Source organism: Neodiprion fabricii, chromosome 2 (genome assembly GCF_021155785.1).
Source record: "Neodiprion fabricii isolate iyNeoFabr1 chromosome 2, iyNeoFabr1.1, whole genome shotgun sequence".
Taxonomy (NCBI): Eukaryota; Metazoa; Arthropoda; class Insecta; order Hymenoptera; family Diprionidae; genus Neodiprion; species Neodiprion fabricii.
The window spans coordinates 25,451,092-25,478,847 of record NC_060240.1 but is presented as its reverse complement, the minus strand read 5'-3'; the positions used below and the strand labels follow the sequence as shown (position 1 = coordinate 25,478,847).

The 27,756-nt window shown below is 37.6% G+C and overlaps 3 protein-coding genes and 2 non-coding genes across 5 annotated transcripts; 2 read left to right on the top strand and 3 right to left on the bottom strand.

The window, feature by feature from the left end:
* Nucleotides 1-561: 561 nt before the first annotated feature.
* On the top strand, nucleotides 562-9,007 carry LOC124175186 (aromatic-L-amino-acid decarboxylase-like). The gene is made up of 9 exons (XM_046555182.1): nucleotides 562-708; nucleotides 1,482-1,700; nucleotides 2,999-3,232; nucleotides 4,834-4,963; nucleotides 6,206-6,466; nucleotides 7,169-7,286; nucleotides 7,834-7,924; nucleotides 8,031-8,231; nucleotides 8,484-9,007. The coding sequence occupies exons 2-9, from the start codon at nucleotides 1,500-1,502 to the stop codon at nucleotides 8,814-8,816; spliced, it is 1,569 nt and encodes a 522-aa protein (XP_046411138.1). The 5' UTR covers nucleotides 562-708; nucleotides 1,482-1,499; the 3' UTR covers nucleotides 8,817-9,007.
* Nucleotides 3,516-3,587, bottom strand: Trnap-cgg. Its single transcript has one exon. It is a non-coding gene; the product is annotated as a tRNA-Pro (tRNA).
* Trnap-agg lies at nucleotides 3,958-4,029 on the bottom strand. The gene has a single exon. It is a non-coding gene; the product is annotated as a tRNA-Pro (tRNA).
* A 2,296-nt stretch (nucleotides 9,008-11,303) lies between the features above and the next one.
* LOC124175188 (aromatic-L-amino-acid decarboxylase-like) lies at nucleotides 11,304-16,117 on the top strand. Its single transcript, XM_046555183.1, has 8 exons — nucleotides 11,304-11,859; nucleotides 12,609-12,842; nucleotides 13,101-13,230; nucleotides 13,485-13,745; nucleotides 14,121-14,238; nucleotides 14,321-14,411; nucleotides 14,672-14,872; nucleotides 14,976-16,117. Exons 1-8 carry the CDS (start codon nucleotides 11,659-11,661, stop codon nucleotides 15,294-15,296), a joined length of 1,557 nt encoding a protein of 518 aa, XP_046411139.1. The 5' UTR covers nucleotides 11,304-11,658; the 3' UTR covers nucleotides 15,297-16,117.
* Nucleotides 15,844-24,033, bottom strand: LOC124175194 (peptide methionine sulfoxide reductase). Its single transcript, XM_046555192.1, has 5 exons — nucleotides 23,864-24,033; nucleotides 22,292-22,452; nucleotides 20,722-20,842; nucleotides 18,280-18,416; nucleotides 15,844-16,885 (listed from the first exon to the last, which is right to left on the bottom strand). Exons 2-5 carry the CDS (start codon nucleotides 22,447-22,449, stop codon nucleotides 16,648-16,650), a joined length of 654 nt encoding a protein of 217 aa, XP_046411148.1. The 5' UTR covers nucleotides 22,450-22,452; nucleotides 23,864-24,033; the 3' UTR covers nucleotides 15,844-16,647.
* Between the last annotated feature and the right edge of the window lie 3,723 nt (nucleotides 24,034-27,756).

The window sequence follows — 27,756 nt, the reverse complement described above, 5'->3', positions numbered from 1 at the left end:
GCAAAATTGTTAAGCGTACCTCGTTTTTCGTAATTGCAACAATATTCAAACAGTTTTTTTTAACGATATCCGTTTCACTGAATTTTTCTAGTTACGATAAGAAATGAAATTTTTCTCAGCGTGCGTCGTACTCGTTCTCGGCGATCCTGCTTGGGATAAACTAACAATAAGTTTGATACGATAAACTGTAACCCGTATGACTGACAAGGTGAATCGTTGCAGCCGTAGTGCGAAAATCGTTGGATAATACCCTGCACGGTGTAACAAGGTGAGTACGGCGGTGTTTATTGGATTATTTAACGCAAGCTTATGACACCGCGATGCGGAAAAAAGTATTGGCGAACATTTACAATGTTCCGCTTCGGTTCTGCCAAGGCCATCAGCAGTTGTAGCGCGTTCAAGCAATAAAATGAAAATAAGATTGTAAATAAAAAATCGCTGCCGTAAGTAATGGACGAATAGATAAACGGCTTGGGAAGCCATCTTGAATCGTAGATCGTTGGAAAAGTATCCCACTCAACTTTGCCTCGAAGCAAATATGTATATAAAGGGGAGATTTGCTGCGGCGAACCGTACATTAACTAACCGTGCTCCATGTAAACACTTCCAAGACGCTAGGTATTTTATGCAATTATATGATCGTTAAATATCTGAAATTCCTTCTTCGTCTGTGATCTGTCAAATACGGAAGCCGGAGTTTCCTTGTCGGTAAGTGTTGCGCAACCTTTGACATTAAATCTATAAATGAATCAATTTTGGTATGGGACGAATATAAACTTTTGGTCCAAGTAAATAGTAAGATTATTGAAGTTAAATAGGTAGAGATTTTTAAGCACGTTGCGATTATTTTTCAAAACTTCGTTTGGTAAAAATAAAGAGAATAAATCTGCGAGTTGGATGAAAATTCAGATCTTATGAAATTCATTTTGGGTTTCAACGTATATTGATCATCGAAAACATCAAAAAACGACAATTCTTCTGTAAAGATTATAGCTCTTTTGTAATAAAATTCTCAATCTGCTTTTCATCTTATTTTTACGGTGCATTCCTATTTAGAAAATTAATAATATTGAAATGTAGGTGTATAGTGTTTTTCAAGACAAAATTTGTGATTGTAAAAATTTCACAAATGCCTTTTCTAACAAGTTACAAATTTATTGAATTGAAATTTCATTTTATTCGATTAATTTGAGGCTAACTTACAATAAGTACGAAGCCGCTTCGTATACAAACACTGTTCATTTGTTTATCTTTGTGTAATTATAAACGATTGAGTATAATACGTACCAAATATCAACGAACGAAGATGAAAAAATTATTTTCTTTTCTTCGATTAATTAATTCCACATCACCAACTCAGTATTTTCGGTTTTATTCCAAGGTCACTGACTCAGCAACCAGTGTAGCAATCTGAAAAATATTTTTGAAAAAACCATTCACATTAAGCCTTAACAGAATAAAGATTTTCAAGTGATTTTCAGATACACGCATAATTTAAAATGGACGCCAAAGAGTTCTGCGAGTTTGGAAAGGCGACTCTCGAGTACATGGCAAATTACACGGAGAATTTACGGGACAGAAATGTCCTCCCGAGTGTTAAGCCAGGTTACCTCAACGAACTCCTCCCGCGGGAAGCACCGATAAAAGGGGAATCCTGGAAAGAAGTCCTGAAAGACGTGGAGAGAGTCATAATGCCCGGAGTAAGTGGTACAAATTATTTCGAAAAAATATATACAGTGAACCAATTTTTTCATTGACAATCGAAACGGTTAAGTCTGGCCCAAGGGTTGTTCGCGCTGTTCGGTAGAAGTATTTTCTACACTGAGCGCATGCGCTGTCGCGAAGAAATCTCACATTACGCAACCCTAAGCTTAATTTCGTGCTTCATGAAAAAACGCGTAACTTACTCTTGTCGTATAAAGAATCGTGAACGACAAGGAGGTAACGGTCTTTTCACCTCGCATATTTACAATCTTCGCCATCGGTTCACCTGCGACTCATATAATATTGCAAACTTAGGCTCGGCCCAAAAAGACTGAATGTTTTGTGACCACTTGCGTCGCTCACCGTTGTTATAAAGCCGTCACAACGAAAATAAGAGTACAAAACCTTTGCATTGCAAAGTTCAGCGTGAATCAACATTTGGTTTGTCAACAGAATTTTTGACAGATTCAACCAAACCAAGTAAAAATAATAAAGATAGGAAAGAAAATTCAACTCTCAAAACGATTCATTAAAAAGTCAAAGAAAATTCACACCAACTACTTTCAAGTAGGCGTACCGAAAGCTGGTCAATTATGAGGTTGACATACAAGAGGATTCGAGAAAGAGTGCAGGTGCAACTTTTTTTCGTGCTTACATACCGGGGCAATCTCTTGAAACTTGAAAATCAACCGTGCATGCGCCAAATAATTAAATCTCACTGGTCGGCGAAATCTTCCCGCAGCGATATTCTTGTCTGCGATGCAGGCGGGCCAACGTAATCAAAATATGTACGTTTGAATTTTCAAAGAGCACAAGCATTGAATTCCGATCGTTGATTGAGGAATCAACTTTCCGACCCAGCAACAAATGCTTTCCAAACCTTTCCGAGTCACTGTCTCAATTATACGAGGAGTCTAACCTCGAAAATTCGTCTCAACTACATCGCCGCCAGAAACAGTTTGACAACTGAAACTCGGGACGGCTAGTCTGCGCGAACAGCCGATAAGATTCGCGCATGCGCAGTTGATTTTCAAGTTTCAAGACATTGTCCCGGTAGTCCGAGTGTCAAACTAAAATCGAAGTTCTGATAAAGTATAACTACTGACACGGGTTCAACACGATTTTAGTTATTCTTTCAACCGATTACGAGTGTATCTGTACGATTATTTAAAATCGGAGTACATGTTTCCATGGACGAGAATATTTATAAGGCGTTGTTTATTTCACGCAGTTTGCTTGCCGTTGCATTACCTTAATTGAGTTAAATATTAATCACTCCGTCGTATCGCAACAGGTCTCGCACTGGAATTCACCTCATTTTCACGCCTACTTTCCGACGGGCAATTCTTATCCGGCAATAATCGGAGAGATCGTGAGTGCCGGTATTGGTTGTATCGGTTTTTCGTGGATGTCATCGCCCGCCTGTACCGAACTTGAAGTTATCACGATGAACTGGCTCGGAAAGATGCTAAATTTGCCAGAGGAATTCTTAAACTGTAGCGAAGGTCCGGGTGGAGGAGTCATACAGGTAAGTTACATTGATACAATTATCGATCTTCGTTTCACACGGTTCCTATACATTATGTTTTTCAAAATAGTCCGTTAAAAAAGACGATGAAAAAGATCGAAACAATCTACCATAATATCTGTACATTCGTTGAGAAAATTATCTGCAAGCTCCGTTAAAAGAATATTCTCGAGGTGTTCTAACGAACTTTTTAGATTATCAATTGATAATGAGAGACCCAAACAAACCAAAAAAAGTAAATAAAATCACGGATAAGTGATAAAAAAAAAAAAATGATTGTTGAGGGCTCGTCCGGGATTTGAACCCGGGACCTCTCGCACCCGAAGCGAGAATCATACCCCTAGACCAACGAGCCGATGTACTCTCAACAATAAATAATATTATATATGACTTTGTAATTGAAATGAAGTCTCGTTTCGTTTCCATTTTTTACAAATTTGGTTTCGGGTGATGAATGATTTATCACGCGAATCAACAATTATTGGCTGATACAGTGTACAAGGTATAACTTCTCAATGTTTGAAATTGCTCGGCTGACAATATCCGTGGCAACACGCATACAGTACGCGATAGCAGTATGAAAAAAGAAAGCGGGAACTTTCCCTTGAGGCTGGAAAAATGAGCGGATTTTTGTAATTACTAAGAAAATTTTCGTTGAATGCTTAAAATACCAAAGCCGTATGAGAATTTTGGTGATGTTCAGATTGCGTAAAAATAAAAAAGTTGGGCTCGTCCGGGATTTGAACCCGGGACCTCTCGCACCCTAAGCGAGAATCATACCCCTAGACCAACGAGCCACGACGAAATTGTTGAAAATGTATAAATCAAATCGCACGCAATGTCGATTGACCAATCAAAGATTAATTAAGTGAGCGGTAGACGTACAGTCGAGTCAAAAAATTTTTCGGTTCACAAAATTATAAAGCCAAGATTCGAGGTCAACAAATAGGCAAAGTTCCGTCGATTTATATCAATCTAATATTTTTTTTACAGTTAAGCTAAATACTTATCGAAATCGTTCATTATCAAATTTATGCAAACTGTATTATCCTGTACATTTATTCAACAAGAATATTAATTGTGTGACGCTGAAGTTATACTGTCGTACATACATATATACACATATGTTATTACATATACATATATTTACGCATATATTTTAGGCACACTGCATATTCGCGTTGATTTGACTGTAGATATATATTCAACACTTTCTCAAAGACGGACCGGTTTTCAATAATACATCGGTTTATATGAGGTAATAAGGTGGCTCATATTTCCGGGCTGTCGTAATTTCTCAGCCTTCTTGCACCATCTCAGTTCGGTCTGATGATATTTACTTAAAATTTACATCGATTTATAATTTTTTCATAGATTAGATCGCTCGAAATCATAGCCTCATCCGATCGATTTATTTTGATTAAAGTCCATCGTGATCGGTTCCGTCGGTAATTGATTCACGCTTCCTGCAATATCCAACCTGAAGACGCACATCTAATTGGTCACATAATTCACCAATACAACGTATTTTGTCAATTGTCAAACGCTAGGGAATCGTTTTATACTTTACTTCAAGTTTTTTTTTTTTCCGTTTATTTCAGGGTTCAGCTAGCGAAGCGACGCTTATCTGCCTCTTGGCTGCAAAAGAGCGAACGACTAGAAGGCTGAAGGAAGAGCATCCGGATTGGAACGATGCTACCATAAAGAGTAAATTGGTGGCTTACGCGTCTGGTGAGCGAACTGAGTCAATTTTACAGAGATTTTTGTTACCAAGGCGGATTGATCGAGGCCTCCTCACCACTGATTGCTAACGATCTAACTGCGACTAGTGCTAATTTCACGGCTAACCTTCCGAGGCACTGTACTAGTCGGTAAGGTAGGGCTTAGATCATCAGACCCGGTTATCTTGCAACACTGGGGAAACTTTCATTTGTTATAATTGATGGAAAATTCGAGTATAACGAGTACCGTTATGAAGATAATGACACTGGGAAAAATTTTGAGCTGCGGTTACTACACACTCCTAAACTATTTTCACTTTCCACGACAACCGTAAAATATAATACTGGGTAGATATTGAAAATTAGTTTTGTAGCTGTAAACTAGAAAATCTAGTCACAGTGACTGTTTTCTCGATTACGATCACTGTTACTATATTTTCTTGTAACCGTTGCGATAATTTGATTTTGATAAAACAATAAATTCGTGTCAAGGCCTGATTTGATGAAAAAACTACAGTAAACCAAACAAATTTTTCGTTGCAGTTAACAGATATAGTATTAATTACTGTAATCACACAAAATACTTACTTGTACCTCATTTTCTTGTAATTTCAACGATATTCAAACAGTTGTTGTACCGATATCCATTTTACTAAAATTTTGTAGTTACATATAACAAATGAAATTTTTCACAATGCAAGAAAATGTTGTACGAATCGCTGTTTTATACGATTATAGTTGTGAATATTCCATTCCTTGGTTATTGCAACGGTAAATCAGTCTGTTTGATTGAATGCATTTTGCAAGATAAGTAAGGGCTTAGCATCACTTCCCTGTCGTAAAAAAAACAATATTTTCGCAATAGTTACAAAAAAATATATTACAAGTGACCACGATGACAAAAAAAAAAAAACAGTAAAACTAGTTAGATTTTCTGATCAAAGCTCTGGTTTAAATTTTCTATACAGAATTATATTTTCCAGCTATCGTCGAAAATAAAAATATAAGGACTGTACAGTAATCACAAGTACGAATTTTTCTTTGTGACTTTACTGAGAACATAAGATGCCCAATCAGATGCCAGAGAAAATTATATATCGTTGAATTTCTGGAGAAGTTTCATGATAAAAAACGGAAAATAATCGTTCCTTGATATACTATCCGTACGACCAATTCCTGGCTACTCACTTACGCACACCTGTGCATATAGCCGTAATTTTGAAAGTGATTGTGAAGGATTTCTATCCGACAGATCAGTCAAACTCGTCGGTGGAGAAAGCAGGACTACTTGGCTCGATGACTATGAGGCTTTTACCCGCTGACGAAAAATGCCGTCTTAGAGGATCAACCCTTCTCGAAGCGATGCGGAAGGACGAGGAGGCCGGACTAGTTCCCTGCTACGTCGTCGCCACCCTGGGGACCACAGGAACTTGTGCATACGACTGTCTCGACGAGCTTGGGCCGATCTGTAACGAAAATAACGTCTGGCTCCATGTGGACGCCGCATACGCCGGTAAATTGGCATTGTTGATCAGAGAAATATCTCTGAATGACTTAGGAAATGGATTGGAATCTAACAAAACTCCCACTGGAATTAACTCTACGCGACAATGCAGTAAAAAAAAAAAAAAAAAAAAAAAAAACATTTCAAATTGAACTAGAATTGAACTTACCGGAAACATGTATCAGTAAAAGATTTGTCGGTTGTGTTGGAAAATCTTTAAAAAAAATTTCATTTTTGACATTTATTTTGACATTGATAAATTTTCAGAGACTTTTTATTTTTATTACTCGCAATATTCTTTGGATGAGTATTTTCTTATCGACTGATAAAAGAACGTGGGAAAAAAGTCTGATGCAACTTTCGCGAGACTTACGATAAGAATTATTAAATTCACGAATATTTTAATGACATAATATTAAGGACCTGCAGCTTTCGAGTAATATGCCGTTTCACTTCGTCACGTGTATTAAGAGCCACGAGACGGTGAACGGCGAGTTACGAACCGAGCGAGCTTGTTTTGGTAGAATATCAAATCCACTCCATCTATGCGGATAATTTATTCATCCACGTAACTGTTATTCGATATACGTAAGTCTCGAGAGTGAAATCTCCGATTCACGCCGCAGTTAGCGAAAGAGAAAGAGAGTTGAAAAAAGGGGGAAAGAAGCAGATAGGAAACCGGAAAGTAACGACCGAACGTTTCCCTTTCAGGCGCCGCTTTAGCCTGCCCTGAATTTCGACACCTTATGCCCGGAATAAAATTCGCGGACTCGTTCAGCTTTAACCCTCACAAATGGATGCTGGTGAACTTTGACTGTTCTGCACTATGGTAGGTAAAACGAATTAGGAAACTAATAGTCACTCACTAATCGCAGACATGTGGTGCAAGAAAGACCCGAACTGCACGTATTAAAACTCGTAACAGTTTGTTGAAATTAACATATAAGAAATGGTTATACGTACACACGTCTCTCCAAAATTCCCCGTGAACCTTGTTCATAAATAATATTTCGAGTTTACATCACCATTTTCACATTTTACTTTTCTGGGTTAACTACTCGCCATTGTACACATGTTGCAACATTCGCACTAGGCTTCGGACTTGAATTTCTCCAAAGTATTTGGCAATTTGCAAATACTTGAATAGGTTGAGGCACGTAGCGCAAACTGCGCTGATAATAAGAGTTACTGAAGATTAAAACACACACTCTTAGGATATAAAACTGCGGTACCGTGAAACGACGGTAAAAACACTTGAAAAAAAAAAAAAACGCGAAATCGTTCTTACGCCCAAGTCTTGAACTTTCTTTCACGACGGCGAGTGGGACGTGCAAAGATTGACTCTGAAAAGACATGACACTGTGCTTTTTTCCCAGGGTGAAAAACTCAAGGTATCTGATCGACGCAGCGAATGTCGACAGAGTTTACCTCGCTCATGGCCACGAGGACAAGGCACCGGATTACAGAGTAAGCTGAATGATAAGACTCGAGTAACAGAGAAAGTCGACGTGAAACAATCCACTGTAGAAAAAGCCGGATCTAAAATTTAACTGAAAATCGTACTACTTTTCAGCACTGGCAGATTCCTCTGGGTCGCAGGTTCCGCTCCCTGAAGCTGTGGTTCGTCATGAGGATTTACGGAGTCGAAGGGATTCAGAAATACATTCGTGGATCGGTAAAACTGGCTCGTTACTTTGAGAACCTCGTTCGATATGACAATAGGTTCGAAATAGTCACGGATGTGACATTGGGACTCGTTTGCTTCAGAATTAAGGTAAGCTACGCGTGAAATCCGGTTTGCGCTGACCCTGTCCTTCGTCGATTTATTTTTGTAGCAATTTCGTAACCACAACAGAACGTTTTTGTAAAAACGTGCCTCGTGAAAGGTAGATTTAGAATCTGAAAGCTTACTTGCCGACACGTGATTAATTGCATTTTGTACCATTTCTGAACTAGTTGTAAGGTCAAAGTTTGTGGATTTAATTTCCTCGCATTAAGCTCTCCGCTTTTCGTTATCTATTTTTAGGGTGACAATTCCTTGACCAATGAGCTTCTCGAGCGTTTGACAGCGCGGAGGCAGATTTACGTAATACCAGCAACATACATGGGGAAAACGATCGTGCGTTTTGTGGTTTGCAGCCAGAATTGCGAAGAGAAAGATGTGGAGTTTGCCTGGAATGAAATTACAACACAAACGACGGAAATTTTTAAATCGCAAATCGAAGCGTCGGCAGTACTCGAGGACCGATCGATAGAGATCCGCACAATTATCACAGAAAAACCCTTGGAAAACTTGACGGACAAGCTACTAGATCTTGAAATTACGAGTAGCGTGAAAAATTCGCCAACTATTTCGTAAGATCGCGAGGAGAACGTCACATTGAACGATGTGTTAGTTTTACTGTAGAAAATTTTATTAGATTCTTGTCTCGTTTGTATATCCTTTCATGAAATTGTATGAACTCAAAGTTTCGCCCGTGCACCAATAACTGATCATATGAAATGTAATTCATTTCGTCATTGTTAGTAATAAAATGATTTATTTTAAAATACATCATTCCTTGCTAACACATGGGGATGAGTGCTCCGTTGATTTTTTTTAAATTAACCATGCTCTGTTATCAATCATTATCATCAACCTGCGCTATTCACCTGTGTACGAAAAACGTAAGTTCCGATTCATGCTTGGCATTTGCCATTGAAATTAGTCATCGTGATATCGAGGAGGCAGTGTCGTGATTCTAATAACATTCCTATTCAGTAACACCTGCTGATGAACTAATACAACACCTGTTAATAAAAATACGAAACAAACAAGAAAAATCTAAAATTGGTACGTGGAACTCTGTGAGCAAATTGGTATCTATCAAAATTGATCAGGCACTTACAGACACAAAGAATCCATAAACATTATGATAATTGCACAGATGCTAAGCTGGACAACAATAATGCCAACGAAGAAAAATGTCTTGGATCAATTTCGTTCATTGATGGCCTGTCACCAAACATCAAAAAGATACTAATGAAAGAAAGCATTAATGTTTCGTATAAAATTACCAATACTTTAAACAGTATATTTGCGTCATTATAATCGAAAACTACCACTTTGGAACAAACCAACATTGCATAAAAAATTGAAGGTAAAGACTGACAAGCATCGCAAAACACGAGTAGCAGATCAGAAATATGATTTAAAAACTCGCGATCCTGGTAGATCTGCTCTGGCTCAGCATTCATTGATCGAAGGGCACAGTTTCAAATTTAAAAAAGTAAAAATAATTGACAAAGAAATCAACTGGCATAAAAGGCTTATCAAGGAAATGATACGTGTATCTGAAAACAATACACTCAACGAAAGAACTGACGTGCAAAACCTGAATCACCTCTATTCGGACATCATCTAAACCGTCAATAGAATTTGGCATAGACTGCAGTGCAAACGATTAGGCCAGTGCACAAATAAATATGCAAACAGGCACTTGACTTTCAAATATTGTTGTTAAATTGACTATTCAGAGAACAGTTCGGATAATATATTTAGGTTGGAATTCACTTCCTCCTCGTAAACCATGCAATGAACATCGTAAGCGTTAAGGAATGTTGATTTAGGTAGGTGTTAAAAAATGATCTTCCATAGTAGTTTAAACAATAAGATAAAAATATAAGATTGGTATTTATGCATACTATGAAATAAGAACACAGTTAAAAGTATTTATATGCAATAGAGATAAAATATTGGCTCGTTGTGTAATGTTCTTAACGTGACTATTAGTGAGCAAGCGTAAGTCATGTAAGAAATGGTTTTTATTTGTATTAAAGAAACCTGACGATGGTAGGCGGGGCCTGTTGAAACGTCGTACGGAAAATAAAATTGAATGCTAAATGTGAATCGGTCCATCCTTGACCTTCGTCCAACTAATTCAAATCTTCATAATATTCTCCATGGTCACGAACATCATCTCATGGTACTCTTTGGTGTATATCAAACGGCTCGTATAACTGACAATGAGAAAGGACAACCGTCTTCCCCGCGCCTCGGAGAGAAGAAAAAAGAGAATAAATCATGTGTAATGACACCTCGTATGTCATTTAACGAGTTCTCTCCCAAAATACAAATGTAACCATGGATAATGATTTCGGAGGTCGAAGAAAACTTTACTTCCATTGCTGATATTTGATCAGGGAAGTTGCCAAGTATTACTTCGACATCCTTGAACGCGCTTGATGAAGTTACGTAATGAGGGCCTCGATTCATCTACGTCGGTACTTATTTAGTTCGTTACCATTTCGAGAAAGTTTATACGATGCATAGAAAATTTTTCGCATCACACGATATCAGTAAAAATCAATCATACACGTCTCCCTATGGTGTTACCAGAATACTTGTCTCTTCATAGACAGCTCGCTTCTAGACGCGGTCTGTGGGACATTGGATCTCAAAAGAAGGTTCATCACACATCGAACATAGATTTGTTTGAAAGACGTTGCTCTCGGCTATTAAGCATGAAAAACTAGCATCGTGATATGTTGAGAATCGATTGGAGAGGGAGGATTGACGGTGAAAATATTGAGAAAACGAATGAAAAATAAATGGAAAAGAAAATATAACGTGAAAGAAACACGGTGCCCCTTTCACCGCGGATTATTTAGGGCAGTGCGTCGAAATTCGTTGTGAGAAAAGTTGGTTCGAGACGGAAGGTGGAAGGTAAGAAGCGAGGATATTGCGCAACGAGTAATTTACTCGGGTAGTAATCAGCAGAAGTGGGGGAAGCGGATCTGGTTCCGTGAGTTTTTGCAAAGTTATGTTAAATTTTAGAGAAAGCTTAAATAGGAGAGTGCGAAGTTGCGCGCGACACTCGAAGAGGTAATCCTGCACCGATCGTCGCGTGACTGTGGAGAGTTCTTGGTTGAGTGAAAGTTTCGCCGAGGAAGGCTTCCTCGAGAGGGCAGGAACACTTGGTCACCAGTTCCTCGGTCCAACGTTTCTCGACAGGTTCATTCAGCCGCCGACAAATTCCCGTTTTTTAAATAATGAACGCGCCTCTTTCGACCAGTGAAGTGCACCACGGTTTGCCGAATTGACACGTCAGTTTCTGGATGACAAGTTGACAAGATCGAAGAAGTGAAGCGCGAAACGTACCAAAACCTGATAAGAAATATCGCTCAACCATCACCCTCACCTATCCCTCGAACCGCCAGTCATGGACACCGACGAATTTCGGGAGTTTGGTAAAGCAGCGGTTGACTATCTCGCCGACTACACGGATACCCTTAGGGAACGTCCGGTTATCCCCAACGTGGAACCGGGATATCTGGGTCGCTTGATTCCCGACGAGGCACCGGAGAAGCCAGAATCGTGGCAAGAAGTCCTGGGAGACGTCGAGCGCGTCATCATGCCAGGTGTAAGTTGACGGAAGACTCTCTCCTTTGCTTTGCACATCGCTTACTTAATCGGTTCGCGACTTTCGTCAGACAGAATTTATCTGTAATACCGAGTACGGTGAACGAAAATGAAACTTTCACCTCCGGCGGCAGCGTCGTAATTGTGGAAAGTCTTTCTCCAACGTATTTCGGCCTACTTTGGATCTTACATCACCAACCGAGCCGACATGTTAATCGAAATTATTCATCATGTCACGCTGTTGTAATATTTCGATACGATTGAAGCTAAATCACGTTTCCTTCAAAAAATTCTTCGTAAGAACTTTCGATTGGCGCGTGATGCGACGGAAGTAAACCCTTGAATGGGCGATTAAGTCTGTAATTGTTTCGAATTGTTTGACAGACATTCTACAGAATGAGAGAATAAAATCGATACACAAGCACGTTGAGGAAAAGATATCTGCATTTTTGTTTCTAAATAGTCGAAACATCTCCCCAAGATTAAGGAATACTGGACTTCCCTGTTCTTGTATTCTCACTCCAGTCGAAGTCATTTCGATAGTTGTTTCGGCACTATCCAATTGCATAAGAACCCCAAGACGATCTGCAAAACTCTGATACATTGAAAAAGAGATTTTCAATCGCACTTCAAATAAATTTTCTCAGAAGCAGTCAGGCCTGCTTGATGAGGCTGAAAATGATTCCACCGTTGTTGGAAACTATGATTGACGTTAACCGATCAGTAAATGATTTTACAACTTCTATACAGATGACACATTGGAACTCGCCCCAATTTCACGGCTACTTCCCGTCGGCGGTCTCGTATCCTTCTGTCGTAGCAGAAATGCTTAGTGCCGGAATAGGCTGCTTAGGATTTTCCTGGATGACTTCTCCGGTGTGCACGGAGCTGGAAGTGACCATGATGAACTGGCTCGGAAAGATGTTGGGCCTGCCCGAACAATTTCTGAACTGCACAAAGGGTCCAGGTGGTGGTGTAATTCAGGTTAGTTACACATCCTCTTTTTACTACTGATCCATAAACCAAGTAAACGCAAAGAGAATACTTTAAGAAAAGGTTTTTAACGTATGACTGGCAGGGAACCGAGGAATGATATTTTGCCTCTTCGAGATTTTGGCGATCCTTCTTTCCAAAAATCATGAGGGTTCTTTTCGTTAAAATTACCAAAAAAGTAGTTCTTATTAATTAGAGTCCGCGGGTTTTTACCTCGATCGTGGTGTTCAACATACGTTTATATTCCAGTCCTCGGCAAGTGTTGCCACTTTTGTCGGTCTTTTGGCAGCCAAAGAACGAACCACGCGTCGTATGATGAAACTCCATCCGGATTGGAGCGAAGCAGACATCAAAGCCAAGCTAATCGCTTACACTTCCGGTGAGTAGTGAAACTTACGATTAAAAACACGTTTGGTAAATATATGTTCGGATCAATTATCAATACATATCGTTTGCACGTGTCAAGAGAAATTGATACTTTAATTTTTTTTTTTTTAAGTTTAAGACTGACTTTAAGAGTCAAGATATTACATTTTGTACATAACATGAAACAATCAATCTACGGACGGAAAACCGCTAATTAGAAATCCGTATAGAATCAGTTCTGACGTCGGATTATTACCTCAAACACAGATCAGGCCAACTCGTCCGTTGAGAAGGCCGGACTCTTGGGTTCAATGCCAATGAGACATTTGCCATCGGACGAGCATTGCCGTCTACGAGGATCCACCCTCCTAGAAGCAATCGAAAAGGACGAAAGGGAGGGTCTGATACCTTGTTACGTCGTTGCCACTCTCGGGACCACCGGCACTTGTGCTCACGACTGCTTGGAAGAGCTCGGACCGATTTGCAACGACAAAAATGTTTGGCTTCACGTTGACGCCGCCTACGCAGGTAAGCACGCGTTGACTTGCAGTTGGTTCAATGGTTACAACCTTCAAGTCAGGGTGTTACATTCACGGAAAGAGTTGGTAAATTGGAAAACTCCAACACCTAGCTGAACTTGAAAAATGTTAAATTTACTCTTGGTGTAATAGAACATGGTTGGAAAGCATCACAAGAAGAGTAACAGTATAATATATTTTGAGACAATTCTACTTCTACGTACGTGAATGATTTTCACAGATTTTCGATGAATTGTGTTTTAAACTTCTTCATTTTACCAATTTCGATTTCAAGCTTTGCGACAGATCTGTAAAATTTATACCCATATATAGTGCGTGATATAATGTATTGTTATATTTTTCTACTTTTCACGCGATGTTTCAGGCGCTGCTTTCGTATGCCCTGAATTCAGGCATCTGATGTCGGGTGTCGAATTTGCCGATTCTTTTGACTTCAATCCGCACAAGTGGTTGCTGGTCAACTTCGACTGCTCAGCAATGTGGTGAGCATCAAATTTACAAAGTGTCAATTTAATTAAATCTGATCAGCGTCAAGTTCACGTCGAATCTATTCGTCAATTTCAGGGTGAAGGACTCCAGATACTTAGTGGAGGCCTTCAACGTTGACAGAATCTATCTTGCACACGAGAAAGAAGGACAACAGCCTGACTACAGAGTAGGTTTATTTTTATTCTTTTCTTAAATATGTTCCATCGATTTATGAAAAAGAATATGGAACCGCGTTAGTGTCGTTTGATTAGTAGAATTTGGTTTTACTGTTTCTGGGTGTACATCACAGCCAAAACGACCTATTACGTTGAGGCGCAACAGTGAAATTCGGACACTTCCAGATTCCACGATTGGTTGCTTTCACTACTGCCCAATTTCGTCCTTAATGAGAACGGTATTTAATGGGGTTTTCCTCCGTTCTTTCAGCACTGGCAAATTCCCCTGGGTCGCAGATTTCGCGCTCTTAAGCTCTGGTTCGTGATGAGAATGTACGGGGTTCAGGGTCTGCAAAACTATATCCGTCACACTGTAAATCTCGCAAAGCAATTCGAGGGATACATTAGGAACGACGATCGTTTTGAAATAGTAACCGAAGTTACAATGGCTCTGGTTTGCTTCCGAATGAAGGTAAGTTATTTCCTTTCTTCATTGAAGTCACATAGAACAGACTATTCCTCATTCTCATCTCACTTTATTCACTCTTTTATATCTTAAATTTTGTTCCAATCAGGGAGACAATTCAAACACCCGCGAACTTCTGGATAAGCTATTAGCGCGCAGGAAGATTTACGTGATCGCGGCAACTTACAGAGAGAAACTGTTCATCCGTTTCGTGGTGTGCAGTAGTCTCTGTGAGGCCAGAGACATGGAATTTGCTTGGAAAGAAGTCAGCGAACGGGCGACCGAGATATTAAATCCGGTTCCGCAGCAAGACGTCGCCGTAATGAGTGCGATCGAATCCAGCAAGGAACCTGCCACGAACATCGCCACAATGATTAAGGACTTGAAGATAGAGCACGGCCTGAAGGAAAAAGCACCGAAGATCTCTTGAACTCGTCGCGAATCACAAAATACTGATGTTTCTTCTATTATTATCAAGTATTTTTTAGTTTTTTTTTTAATTTTTAAAATAGGGGTTCAGTGTCGGTTGACTATCGTCCAGATCATACTATTTTCCTTTTCTAGACAGGTATTAAACCACGACTTGTCAGTCGCAAACTAGGCAATTACACAGCGAGGTGCACACATTACTGCAATCAGCTGCACAGATCCGCAGAATTATCTACGTTACCATCTTCGTTCGTAACTCTATGGAATTCCACTGATACAGAATCTCCAAGTATCGTTGATTAATTTATTGTGAAAGTTTTTTTTTTTTTTTTAACAAGTTAATAGAATTGTTACCAAAGATTTGCCTTGTATTTTCTCCCCAACTCCAAACTATATTCCTAGCTGAGATATTCTTTATCAATTCTCGTTATATTTTCTCACTCAAATTAATGGTCGTACGTTTTTATAGTTTTCGTTATACAACGGTCACCGTGCCGAGATATGCAAAGGTTAAAAAACCTTTAATTTACGGTTAAAAGTGAAGAAGATGAGTGTAATTATTTTATTACTCTGATTGTAGATTATAGATTTAATATAAATAATTGTTATTAGCGTTAAATTGCATACGGATCACTTATAAAAATATTTTTATACATAATGTATTTACGGAAACAGCACAATTCTATAAACCGAACATCATTGAAGTTTAACTCAGAATAAGAAGTTCATTATTACCGGCTGGTTTTAATCAGAACTCTGTCATCTCATCAACCTTACAATAATTCTTCAGTCCACGACTAACTTTCCGTTAATCTGGAAACATCCTATCACAAAAATAATTATAAAGCAATTGGACAAAAGAAGAATGTAAATACTGGTTTGTAAACATCGATTTTTGCAGAATTAATCGACAGTTCGCAGTATACGAATATATATATATAAATATATCATATATATGAAAAATAAACTATGGAGCAACAAACTATCAGATTCATCTGTCAACGTTAAAACGCCATTGAAATGGGCAATCTATTTTCTCACGACGGTGAAACATCCGCATGACACAAAAAATTTTTGTAAGTCATTCGTCAGAGAAATCCGGGAGAATTTTTTGATCACACAAATTTGTCTAACTTTCTCCGTCAAAGTTTCAGCGACAATATCGTTAGATGTTCCATTTTTCCTGATAGTACTTCTGCAATTTTCTATCCATACGACTGGGATTCTCAACTGTTTTACTTGTACTACTTATTACTAATGGAATTATGATTTCGTTGCCGTTAAACTTAGTGTTACAATTTGTTGTTTTTTTTTTTTCCCCCCTCTTCTAATTCGCCGACCGTATAAATATCCTAACAATACAACCCGTTGCCCTGATTCTCAACGACGTATTTTCGCACGTACTCGGTTGTTTCTTCATTCAGACCCAAAGATGGAAGTTCCTGTTCGAATTGACCGACGCTTGCCGCACCGGCCAGATAACCGTTCAGCTTTGCCGCCAGTGTTGATCCCAATAGTTCCTCGCTTGTTTTCAGCCGTAATTTTTCCACGAGCCAGGGATGGGCCTGGAGCCGGTACTTTTGATGGTATCTACTCAAATAAATTGATCATGAAGATATTCTTGTATTTTTGCTTTTTTTTTTTTTTAGTTAGGATAAAGTATATTGAATTATTTGATTGATGTTTGTGTCTGAAGATTAATATGCTAAATTATTGTCGGAGAAAAATTGAATTTGCTTCTGATTTCAGAGAGTTTCGATCTTTGAGCATGTAAAGCAAAAAAACGTGTTCAGAAAACCTTCGGTAATATTATTTACTACGTTGATAGTGTATTATGTAATAAAAATCGAACTGACGAAATTCGAATAACACAAGCTACATCCTATAAATATCACTATTTTATCCGCATATTTGACAATTTTTATATTCAAATTGTTATAAATGTAATAAAATAGACGTGATTGTAATGTATCTCAATCTTCAAATGTCTTCGCCAATTACCGCTACTCTCAACCAGAGAACATAGGTTTGTCCTCCAACTGTTTTATTGACCACGTTTTTATATTATTTACATTAACATTTAATGATTTTAATATTTTCGATAAGATTTTTCCAATCTAGCTATTTATTGTGATTAATCAATTACAAAAAAAAAAAAAGTGAGGCATCGGGGAATCGATCTCAAAACTTTCAATTCTTCCATGTACATTGTATACAACAAAAGTTGATATCTATATTATCTCGGTGTTCTATGAAATATAACACAGATATATGTATAATGCGGGCCAGCGTGTTATCAAGCCATATTGCACAACGGCACATAATCCCAACTCGTATTAAATACACATTAGACGTGGATAAGGGTCAGCGGGTCGTTATTGACCTTATTAACAACCTCGAGGAGCAGCTGGAATCAATTCATCGACCCAACACTTTCAGGCAGTTCTTTATACGTCGCGTGCATTCTATATTCTTATATATATTCTTATATTAGACGGCAGTTTTAAACGTGCGTGTGCACACTTGACGTTGATTGATAAAATTTTCGATTACTATTCCCCCGGCAGAAGAAATTAAGTAGTTTCATTGATCTTTCTTTCAACTCAAATGCCATCCAACTAAGTTTTTTAACTCTTGAAGATATTCCCGTTTCGACGTTTCGTTTTTTCATTTATCACAGTCTGGTTTAGTTGTTCAACATGCTCTTCCGAATATTTTATTTTACTTTTGTCTGTTCGTCGATTTATCCTGTTTTTCATGTTTATCGTATTTGCAAGTTCAGTCGGGCGTTAATGGAGCTTTCATTTTTAATTACTGGAAATCTAATTACTCGTTGTCTAATAATAAACACTAAGCCATTATTTTTATTACTCCAATACTTTTTAAGATTCTATACGACTGTAAATTTTTCGGACCAATAAATTTATACCAAAAAAAAAATCAAAGGAGCAATTAATCGTTTCAGTTATATAGAATTAACTCACTTTTCTGCTGGGTAAAATCGCTCGAATCTCTTTATTTCCGTAATGAGTGGTTCCCCGCGTTTACGCTGCTCTTTCTCTCTGGATTGTTCCGCTGTTAATCGGTCCTCCTCGTCGTGCCATAAGACAAGAGACATATACTGAAAATCACGTACAGTTAATTTATGCCAATTATAATTAGGTTCGTGTAATATTTAATAAAGAATGACGAAGAATAAAAATCTCTCTGTCTCCCTTCACTTTCTTCGTAACGGTAACTTATAGCAAGCCATTTTGAAATTCTAAGCCCGATAATTCGTTCCCATGCCTTACGTAAAATGACAAATTGTCAATAGTACCAAATGACATCCACCATCCGTTGCGGTTCCAAACGTAGATGTTCGTCTGGTTCTAACGTCTATTTTTTATGGATTCAGCAACATCTTCACATTTTCAGTATGAATTCTAAGAACTAAGTGCTGATACAGAAGTGCAACGATCGTTAAAAAAATAAAAAATACTTTTTTGGCTATAAAATGTTCAACGTTATAGTGAATATCTGGGTTATCCGCTTTAACAGAATAGTTTTCCACAATGTTTCCAATTTCTCTAGCACAGTGAATATTTATACATCCTCTTGTTCGTGCAGCCTCGTGATCCGATTGATTTTGAATGCGTAAAATGTATTTTATACAACTGTTTATTGTCCTAACAGCCACTTGGGATATTATGCCGCAAGTTAGATCTGATAGAGCAGTTTGACCCTGGATTGCAAACCATTTATACGACGCCATCGCTGGGCTTTTGCAACTATTCCAAGTTATAAGCAATCAAATCCAAGGTCTTCGGTGGAAGGTCAGAAAAAAAATCACGTTTTGGCATCATACCGACCGCCAAAATACCACGAAATTCAAATCACCTGATGTTAGCATTGCGTGTTGAGTCGAATTGCTTGAATGGTAACCGCTACCAACATCGGCAGTAAACTAATCTAATCAACTGATCAGCTGATAACTAAAATCGTATCTGCAATTCATTACTAAAATACAGTAAATCTTGTGACAAGGTATACGAGGAATTTCTTTGTTGCTGCAGTCATTAGAGTAATAACGAATACATCGAAAGAAACTTTTGAAACGGATTAAACAATGAACTATGCCGCGGTTTTGTGTAAAAAAAATCTGTAATTACAATGGAAAATTAATGATGAGTAAACCAGTTCGGAGCCTGGTTTTCAAACCGTTATTTTCCTTTTAGTGCGAAGGCATTACATGTGGGATATCCCAACTCATTTCAACTATATTTATAAATAACAGCTCGTAGTACCACCGAAAAAATATTATATTTCTTTGAATATTAGCTCTTAATTGGAAATACTTACAAAGATATGAAAAGATGATGAGTATTAGACTTTTGTTGGGCACAAAGACGATGCAGTTTATTATTAGAAATTTTATGAGATACGACGTGTTAGAAGAATTTGAAATATGGTCAACGACTCTACACGACATGTTATACATCTATAACAGTTTGCAAATAACGGCTGATCGTTGTATTTTCCAATACGTTAAATTTTTTGTTTCTCCATAAACTTAACAAATTAGCATTCTCCTACCCAACGAAAACCAACTGAGGAATCGAACGATCCACGTTCAAGACGAAAAATGTTGATAATCGCGCATCTACTTAACGGTTACCACAAGTGAGGTGAACCATGGCGGAAATAATGGTGATGTACCTACTTATATTTGATGATACGAATACCGCACGGGAAAACGAGATGACACACTAGGAAATGCGGATTCCTAAGAATGACGTAAACACAAGTCAATGAAGTTCCAATTGAGTCATTGCTTTCTCGAAATCTGTTTTCGATAACATCAGACAATCGGATTGCGTTAAGTTAGTTTTTACTCTGGTTTATTTATCTAGAACAGAGCTGATATTGAAACTACAGATCTTCAGATCAGAGACAGTTTTTAATCTTATTCGGTGACAGGTTATAATTATTAAACTAAACTCAAGACAACGACTGATTAAAATGGAAAAAAAGAATAAATAGAAAAATGAAAGATATCACCGTGCTGGGTTTAAACTCGTATGCTAAATCATCAACGACACAAGTAATTATTATCGATATCGTAACTACTTTCTGGTATACAGCATTTAGATGAAGAATGAAGAACAAGAAGAAAAATATTGCATATTTGTTTTATCAGCGAAGAATCTCCTCAGAGCCGTAAATAAAATCGATTGAAACGAAAAGAGGAAGAGGAGGAGAAAGAGAAGAGGTCAGTCAACAACGTGATTCGACAAATGAGACACAGAAGCTCAGCAACTCGCGGAATCTGTCTCTGTACCAGTTTTTATATGTATAGAGAGACCTTGATGACGTACGAGGTTGTTTGGAGTCTGCGAATATACAGACGTATAAATAAAAATTATGTAAACATTTTTATCTCCTACCTGACGCTTTATTCTCGTCGTCAATCCGTACTCGTGGTTGTTCCAAAATAAATTGAGCAGTTCCTGGTAACCGATCACCTCAGGATTGTAGTCGATGTCGATAACCTCGGTGTGGTCGCCACTGAAGGTATGAAAAAGTATAAAAAGCTAAGAAAATGCGCGGTAATAACACAGCAACGGAATTTTAAAACGGGTTGCATCGTGTTTCACCGGTTCAAAATTGCTGCAATTATGCTTGCTTCTCCGACTGAGGAATGTTTTGCAACACAAAATAAAAAGTAATCTGTCAAAACCGGGCGAGAAAGAAACTTGAAGAAAATAAAAGCGATAATTCTACTGGATACAAGTGAACAACCAAGTGCCAAAATTTCGATCTGGCTATAATGTTTAAAACTTTGAAACTCGATGAGTCACCGTTACGGATAAACTAGTAGATTCATTTTTTAGGTCAAGAGCAAATAATTTTACTCTCGTATTTATACCGTTGCAATAGCGTTTTGGAATAAGCATGGAGATGAGTGATATTTGTGCATAACAATACACTCATCCAGAATATGATATGCGCCCTTTCGAGAATCGACAAAATATACCTCAAAATTATATTTAAAAAAAAAAAAAAAAATTAAACACGTAACATGTAATCATTGAAGATTTAATGCTCAAACTTTTATTGTTTCGCGAAAGACAACGGTGTTAAAACATGTTTTATCTTTAAACTAGAAACATCCGATTACCAATGCGCATGCCGAACGAAACTAAATCACGTTTATTCCCGACTCAACCATAGAGTTAACTTTTTTGACTTCAAAACCGGTGCGAAAGTGGCATATTTTTCTCTAAAACGCATTTGCGGGACATATGAGGTCAACTTAAAAGTCCCAATTTTCAAATAAATATTGCGACTAGAGTTGAGTCGGAATAAAGTCCTATATGTAACACAGGAATAAAAGTCGACTTTATTCCCTTGTTACATAATGTACTATTATGAGTGACCGTTTTCCCGCCTCTACTCTGTGTCATTCGCTAAGAAAGATTTCATTTGTTACAGTGACTAGAAAAATTCAGTAAAACAGGTATCGTTAAAAAAAAAACTGTTTGAATATTGTTGGAATTACAAAAATCGAAGTACACGTAACCATTTTGCGCGATTGTCGATACTTTTTTGGTTATTGCAACGCAAAATCAGTTTGTGAGGTTTACTCTACTTTTTTAGTTAAATAAGGCTTTAACGTCAATTTATTGTCGCACAAGCATTAAATTTTCGCAACAGTTACATGAAAATATAGTAACAGTGATCGTAATGAGAAAGAACAGTAACGGATACTAGACTTTCCGATAACAGCCAGAAAACTAATCGTCATTTCGTACCTAGAACTATATTTTTCGATTGTGGCTAAAAATGAAAATAGTTGAGGACTGAGCGGTAACAGGAACTAAAAATTTCTCTCAGTATTGCATTCCGGAGCTGTTTATATTACATATCATCGAAATATGTAATATCTAACCCATTTCCTCGAATTTTCTTTGTTTACAGTCTTATAGGTGAGTGAGTAATAAGTAGATGATTTACAGGTTCCTATAGGTAGGAGAGTCCAACGTCCCACCGGCGTATCCAACCCTGGTTCTCAGGACGCCTGGCGTCGCCCCGAAGAGCGCATCACACGCCCAGAAGCAGCCCATACCGAAGGTGGCCCTCTTGGTGACAAGTTTTTCTATTTGGCCTGGCATCGTCTACAGAAAAAGAATACATGACCATTTTTGTCTCGAAATTCAGAGTGATAAGCAACGAGTTGAAAGCCCGGAACTCGTAAGCTAAGGTACTGATCGATGATCGTAAAACTCAGCATCGTAAAACTCGGCACGTAATCTTAGCATCTTGCAAATTTAGTCTCATCTGGTGAGAAAAACTTCAACAAAAGTAGAATTTATCAATCGAAAACGCTAATGTCTCACTAGACTAAAGTTCGTAAGGTTCATTTGTTAAACGGTAAATTACAGGTGAAATTAATCAACATGAAACATAATCATACTGTGACTATGATCACTTTGTACAAACAACTGTTGGTTCCAAAATAGTGAATTTCATTCAATGTTTTGTTACATTATCGTTACATTATCGTTGCGTTGTTAGCAAGAAGCGTGGAACATCCAGTGGCAAATCCAAAACTATTCGTTCACGAACGTTTTTCATTTTTCTCTCTTTCCATTGATAACATTCATGGAAAATATGTATCAGCTAACAGCACACGATTTATGAAAAATTGTTTCTGCTCGTCACCGGCAACAATACAGCTAAAATGTTTGACAAAAAACCACTCCGGCCAGTGGTTAAATTCGATTTGCAGAATTGAATTAACGTCAAGTAAATTGATCATATTTTTTACTCAGTTTGAAGAATGAAAAACCTGAAATTCGCATTTCGCAACAGAAATCTTCAACCAACCACCGATGCCGCAATATCTGGATTTATCGAAACACCAAATTGTATGACCTAATTTCAACACAAATTATAAGTTTTCACTCCAACAAAACGGTGGCGTGAGCTTCCAAGTTAATCGGTAGTCTGTTTTGAATTGTTAACGTCCCTCATAAAATGAAAACCGCTTATCATATCGTATGAAGCAAAGAAATTTGTATTATTTTGATACTAAAAAAAGTTTTCTCCAAACTCCCGAACAATTGACATTAGACCAACGATCAACTAATTGAAACCTATAATAGCGTCACATCATATCATGTACTTCAGTAATAATCGCTTGTTTGTTAAATGATGATCAATAAATTGAAACCGATTCCAAAAAAACCTAACCATTTCTTTGTACAATATATGTTTTCCGGCAAGTCCAGAAAAGAAAATAGATATTTTCAAAAACAATTTCAACGCTAATGATCAATGAGCAAATGCAGTCCCCCGTATAAATAACCGCAGGAAAGATTCTAACGGTCACAATAACGACAGGGTCCAGCCATCAACACGGTAAATTAGATTGAACTAAATAACCGTGAATTAAAATCTATTGATCAATGCACAATTCCACATCTCAAGGGCACCGCGATAGACACTAAACGTTTCACCTCCAGTTTAAGGGCGAAAAGTGACAGTGAGAAACGTTGATCCGTGAGTGGAACTTCAGTGTCTTACCTGATCGACTTGCTGCAGTTACACACAAATTCGCGTCGGACGGGCGATTCTCCAATTTTTGCAGGTGCCAAAAAGAAGGCCAACGCGTTCGGTAACGGGAGCGAAGCGGATCGTGTCTGCAAGACACAGGAGTTCGCCACTCGCGCACGAGAATGCCGCGTGGTGAGCCGCAAGTCTGCTCATCGAGCCTGTGTTCTCCACTCCTGCGCACTGCGCACTGCGCAACTCGTACACTGCGCAACTCGTGTACTGCGCAACTCGCGGTCTGCGTCGGAATCGCGGGCACAAGAATTTGCCATCGCGTTGCTTCGAGCCCGCCAGGCTTCGCGTCACGTTGATGAGCAGAGAAACGCTCGATTTAATTTACCGCGTCATGTCATGAAGTTTGTTTGTGTGTAACTTGGAACCTTGTGTCAGTGGAATTTTTTTTTTACTTTTGGTTTAGTCGCACGTTACGTCACAGAAACTGACATCGTAACGAATATAAATTCCCGTCGAAGACCTTGAGCATACTTTTACGCTTACTTCAATGCATCAAGAGTCAAGTCCAGTGTTTGCAGCATGACATTGATAGTATCAAATTATTCAAGAACCATTGCGAAGTGTTCGACTAAACCGATTAGACAAACTTTACTACACGCCGCGCTTAGAAAAGAACGTTCGTATTGATGCGAGGCTGGATGCCGATAGTTTGGGGTGATCCAATATTGAATACTTTATTACAAAACCTGTCGGATTTTATTTGCCGAAAATGCTTGAGTATTGGTTGACTCCGAACTGTCCGCAAAACTGCCGATAAAAAGATGAGACGCATAGAATCTGAACTGGGTTAAATCAAATTTGAATTTAGAAATTTGTCATGCATCGACTTTACGTAACCTCGATTTTTTAATTTCGTATTCGGATCTATGTATTAGGCATTGCATATAGAATTGCGCCAACTCCGGGTATTTTCATATTGGTCAAGCTTGGGCTTCGATTACAGTCAAAATAAAATAATGCAATTGGAAAAAATTTTGTGAAAAATAAAGAAACCATTTTACCAAAAAAGAGAGTATTAAAGACAAAATAGTTTCACACATGATGGTACTTCCCGTTAATGAATTGATTTCTAATTTGATGAAAAGTACCGCGAAAAACTACATTTTTACGCCTCGTTTACTACTAGAATTAAGAAAGTCGTCTTTTGCGATAGCAGTATTTGTTTTCAATCGAAATTTAAATTTATACTCATTCGCCATGAGTTGCCAAAAACCATGCTGGCTTTGAAAACCGAGAATATCGAAAAAATAAAATCATTTGAATTTCAGGAGTGGTGTATATAGACCGAAGTCGCGCAACTATTAATAATAAGAGTCGTAACAATAGCCTTCCGTTCGGAGGATAACCTTTTCCAAGGTCATTTGATCGTTCAACTGGCAAGCAACTTCAAATTTTCTATCATCATTGCCAATGACCTTACGAAAATGAAGACGCTTTGCAGTCTGAGGATGAAAAATAAATAAATACTTAACAGATACATATTTCTTTATAGAAATATCAGATTGTAAATTATCTAAACGGCTGTTGAAGGAGAGATTGATATTACTGAACGTTGTTGTTGTAGATCCGGTTAATTTAAATATAAACGAGATAAAATTTATCGGATTACCTGAGAATCCGAAACGGATCCGTTAAAGTTGATCACAATTATTGATTGAGCCGCGTGATTGGATCTAATTTTGATGACATTAGCAATTCGGAGGTGAAAATAGTAGGTGCTATATAGTAGAGGACAATGAACGTGACGCAGTCATCATTAATTGAACGATAATCGTTGCGGCTAAAGTAAATTGTATAAATAATATTTAATGAAGATAAATCGGGCCCGCATCATTATTGAAAATGTAATCGTACTCTGTCAACGAGGAAGTTATGTATATTAACACAATATTTATTAACCATTCAAGAACTTGAACAGTTAGCGCTTTTAGCTAGCTAGACACAGCTCAGGAATGAGCGAGTAGAATCCGGTAATAATCATAATTGACAACGCGTGTTTCTATAAATAGTGTAATAACCTCGACATTGGCCTATTTTTTGAGAAAAAAAATAACCATTCGGGAATAGATTCTTGGCAACCAAGTAATAAGTGACAATGTATCGTAGAAACGCTCGCTTGACGTCTGTATAAATAATTTTTAAATTGTATCAGCGATTTTCTTTCTTATCTTTCAACGCCACTCTCTCCGCATGACAAAAAATAAATTCGGAACGTCGTCATTCATAACTGAATCGTATACTCATGCCGAATTTAATGCGAATCTTTATCACTGTAAGCAATATTGTATGTTTAATTTTTATTAAATTTTGACTTACAACAATATAATAAGTGGAGTACCTCATAGCTTAGGTATTATGTATTTATATTACACATTTAACAGGTATTCAATACTTATCATTAGTTATTTACAGTAAGTAAATCGAGTTTGTTGCAGTTATTCTCAGAAATTTGCAAACTGCAGTCTGCAGAAACGATTTAGATTATTTTTATCAAGTAATTATATTACGATTTTCAACGAAATGTATTGCGATTGCTGTAACATGCTCCTCGACAGGAAAATGGTGGAAAAAATTTCAAACTCAGCGAAAACGAAACAGTATATTGATCGATCATTTAATTGTTGCACGTAAAAAATAAAAAAAATGATTCATCAGACCAAAATACTTTAGTTTTAAAATGAGGAGAGCAGGAGTTTTCATGTAACGTATAACAGCAAGAACTTTGCAACTGTAAGCAAAAAGGGCTTCCCAATTTACCAAGCCAGTTAGTTAAACTTGTATAATACTAGCTGTTGGAACAAATTCTTTTTGCTGTCTCTATATTAACACTCTAACTTGTTAGTCTTTCCTCAACATCGAGGGCTGAGAACCAAAACTGCATGACTCGCTGTTTTTTGAATACGCGATATAATCAATACATATACTTGTTATAATTTACAATTAATAAAATTGTGATCTAGCAATAAATATATCAATGTTACCAAAAATTTAAGTCGTATCTACAGGGTGTCTGAAAAGTTCCGGGACGGTTGAACAATTTGAAAACTTCGAGTCGTAGAAAAAATTACGAGTACCAAGGTAATATGTAGAATTGTTTCTTGACTATCAGGTCGTGACCTTGAACTTGACCTTGACAACGACATTCAAGGTCAAACCAATTTTTGCAAATGGGACGCCATGTTTTTGACCCCGGAAATGAAAATAGCGAAAAATTTAACGGTCCGACACGATCTTGGATACTTCAAATTTTGTTATCCCATTTTAAAAAATCGGTTTAATCTTGGAAGTTACTTTGAACGTCATTGTCAAGGTCAAATCTAAGATCACGGCCGGATATATAGCGTGGGAAAAATCCTACAATTTTAGTTCCCAACGATTTTTCTACGACTCGAAGTTATGGAGTTATTCAGCCGTCCCGAAACTTTTCGGATAACCTGCATAAAGAATTCACTCGCGCATAAAAACAGCTTCTATTGATCAGAATCGAAGAAGCAATGTAAATTTTTCCATGAAAATGACAGAATAATCTAACATATGTACGTAGTTGTTACTACAATAAAGTCTGCGTTTGAAATTTAGCGTTTTTAACTTCATTTTCCTGTACCAGGCGTTTTTCTATAAGCTATATGTAATTGGATTAGCTCAAATCAAACTTTCGAAACCTTTGTTTTATCATATTTTTATTTCACGGTTCAATTTTACGACCCGACTGTACGTTATAAACATCTTTAATGCATTGATGTGAGTTGTAAATGGGCATAATGTAGGAAGTATTGTCTAAGATTTTATAGAGAATATCTCAGTCGAAAAATAATTCATGAAGTTTACACACTCGTCTGTTCTAATACGTT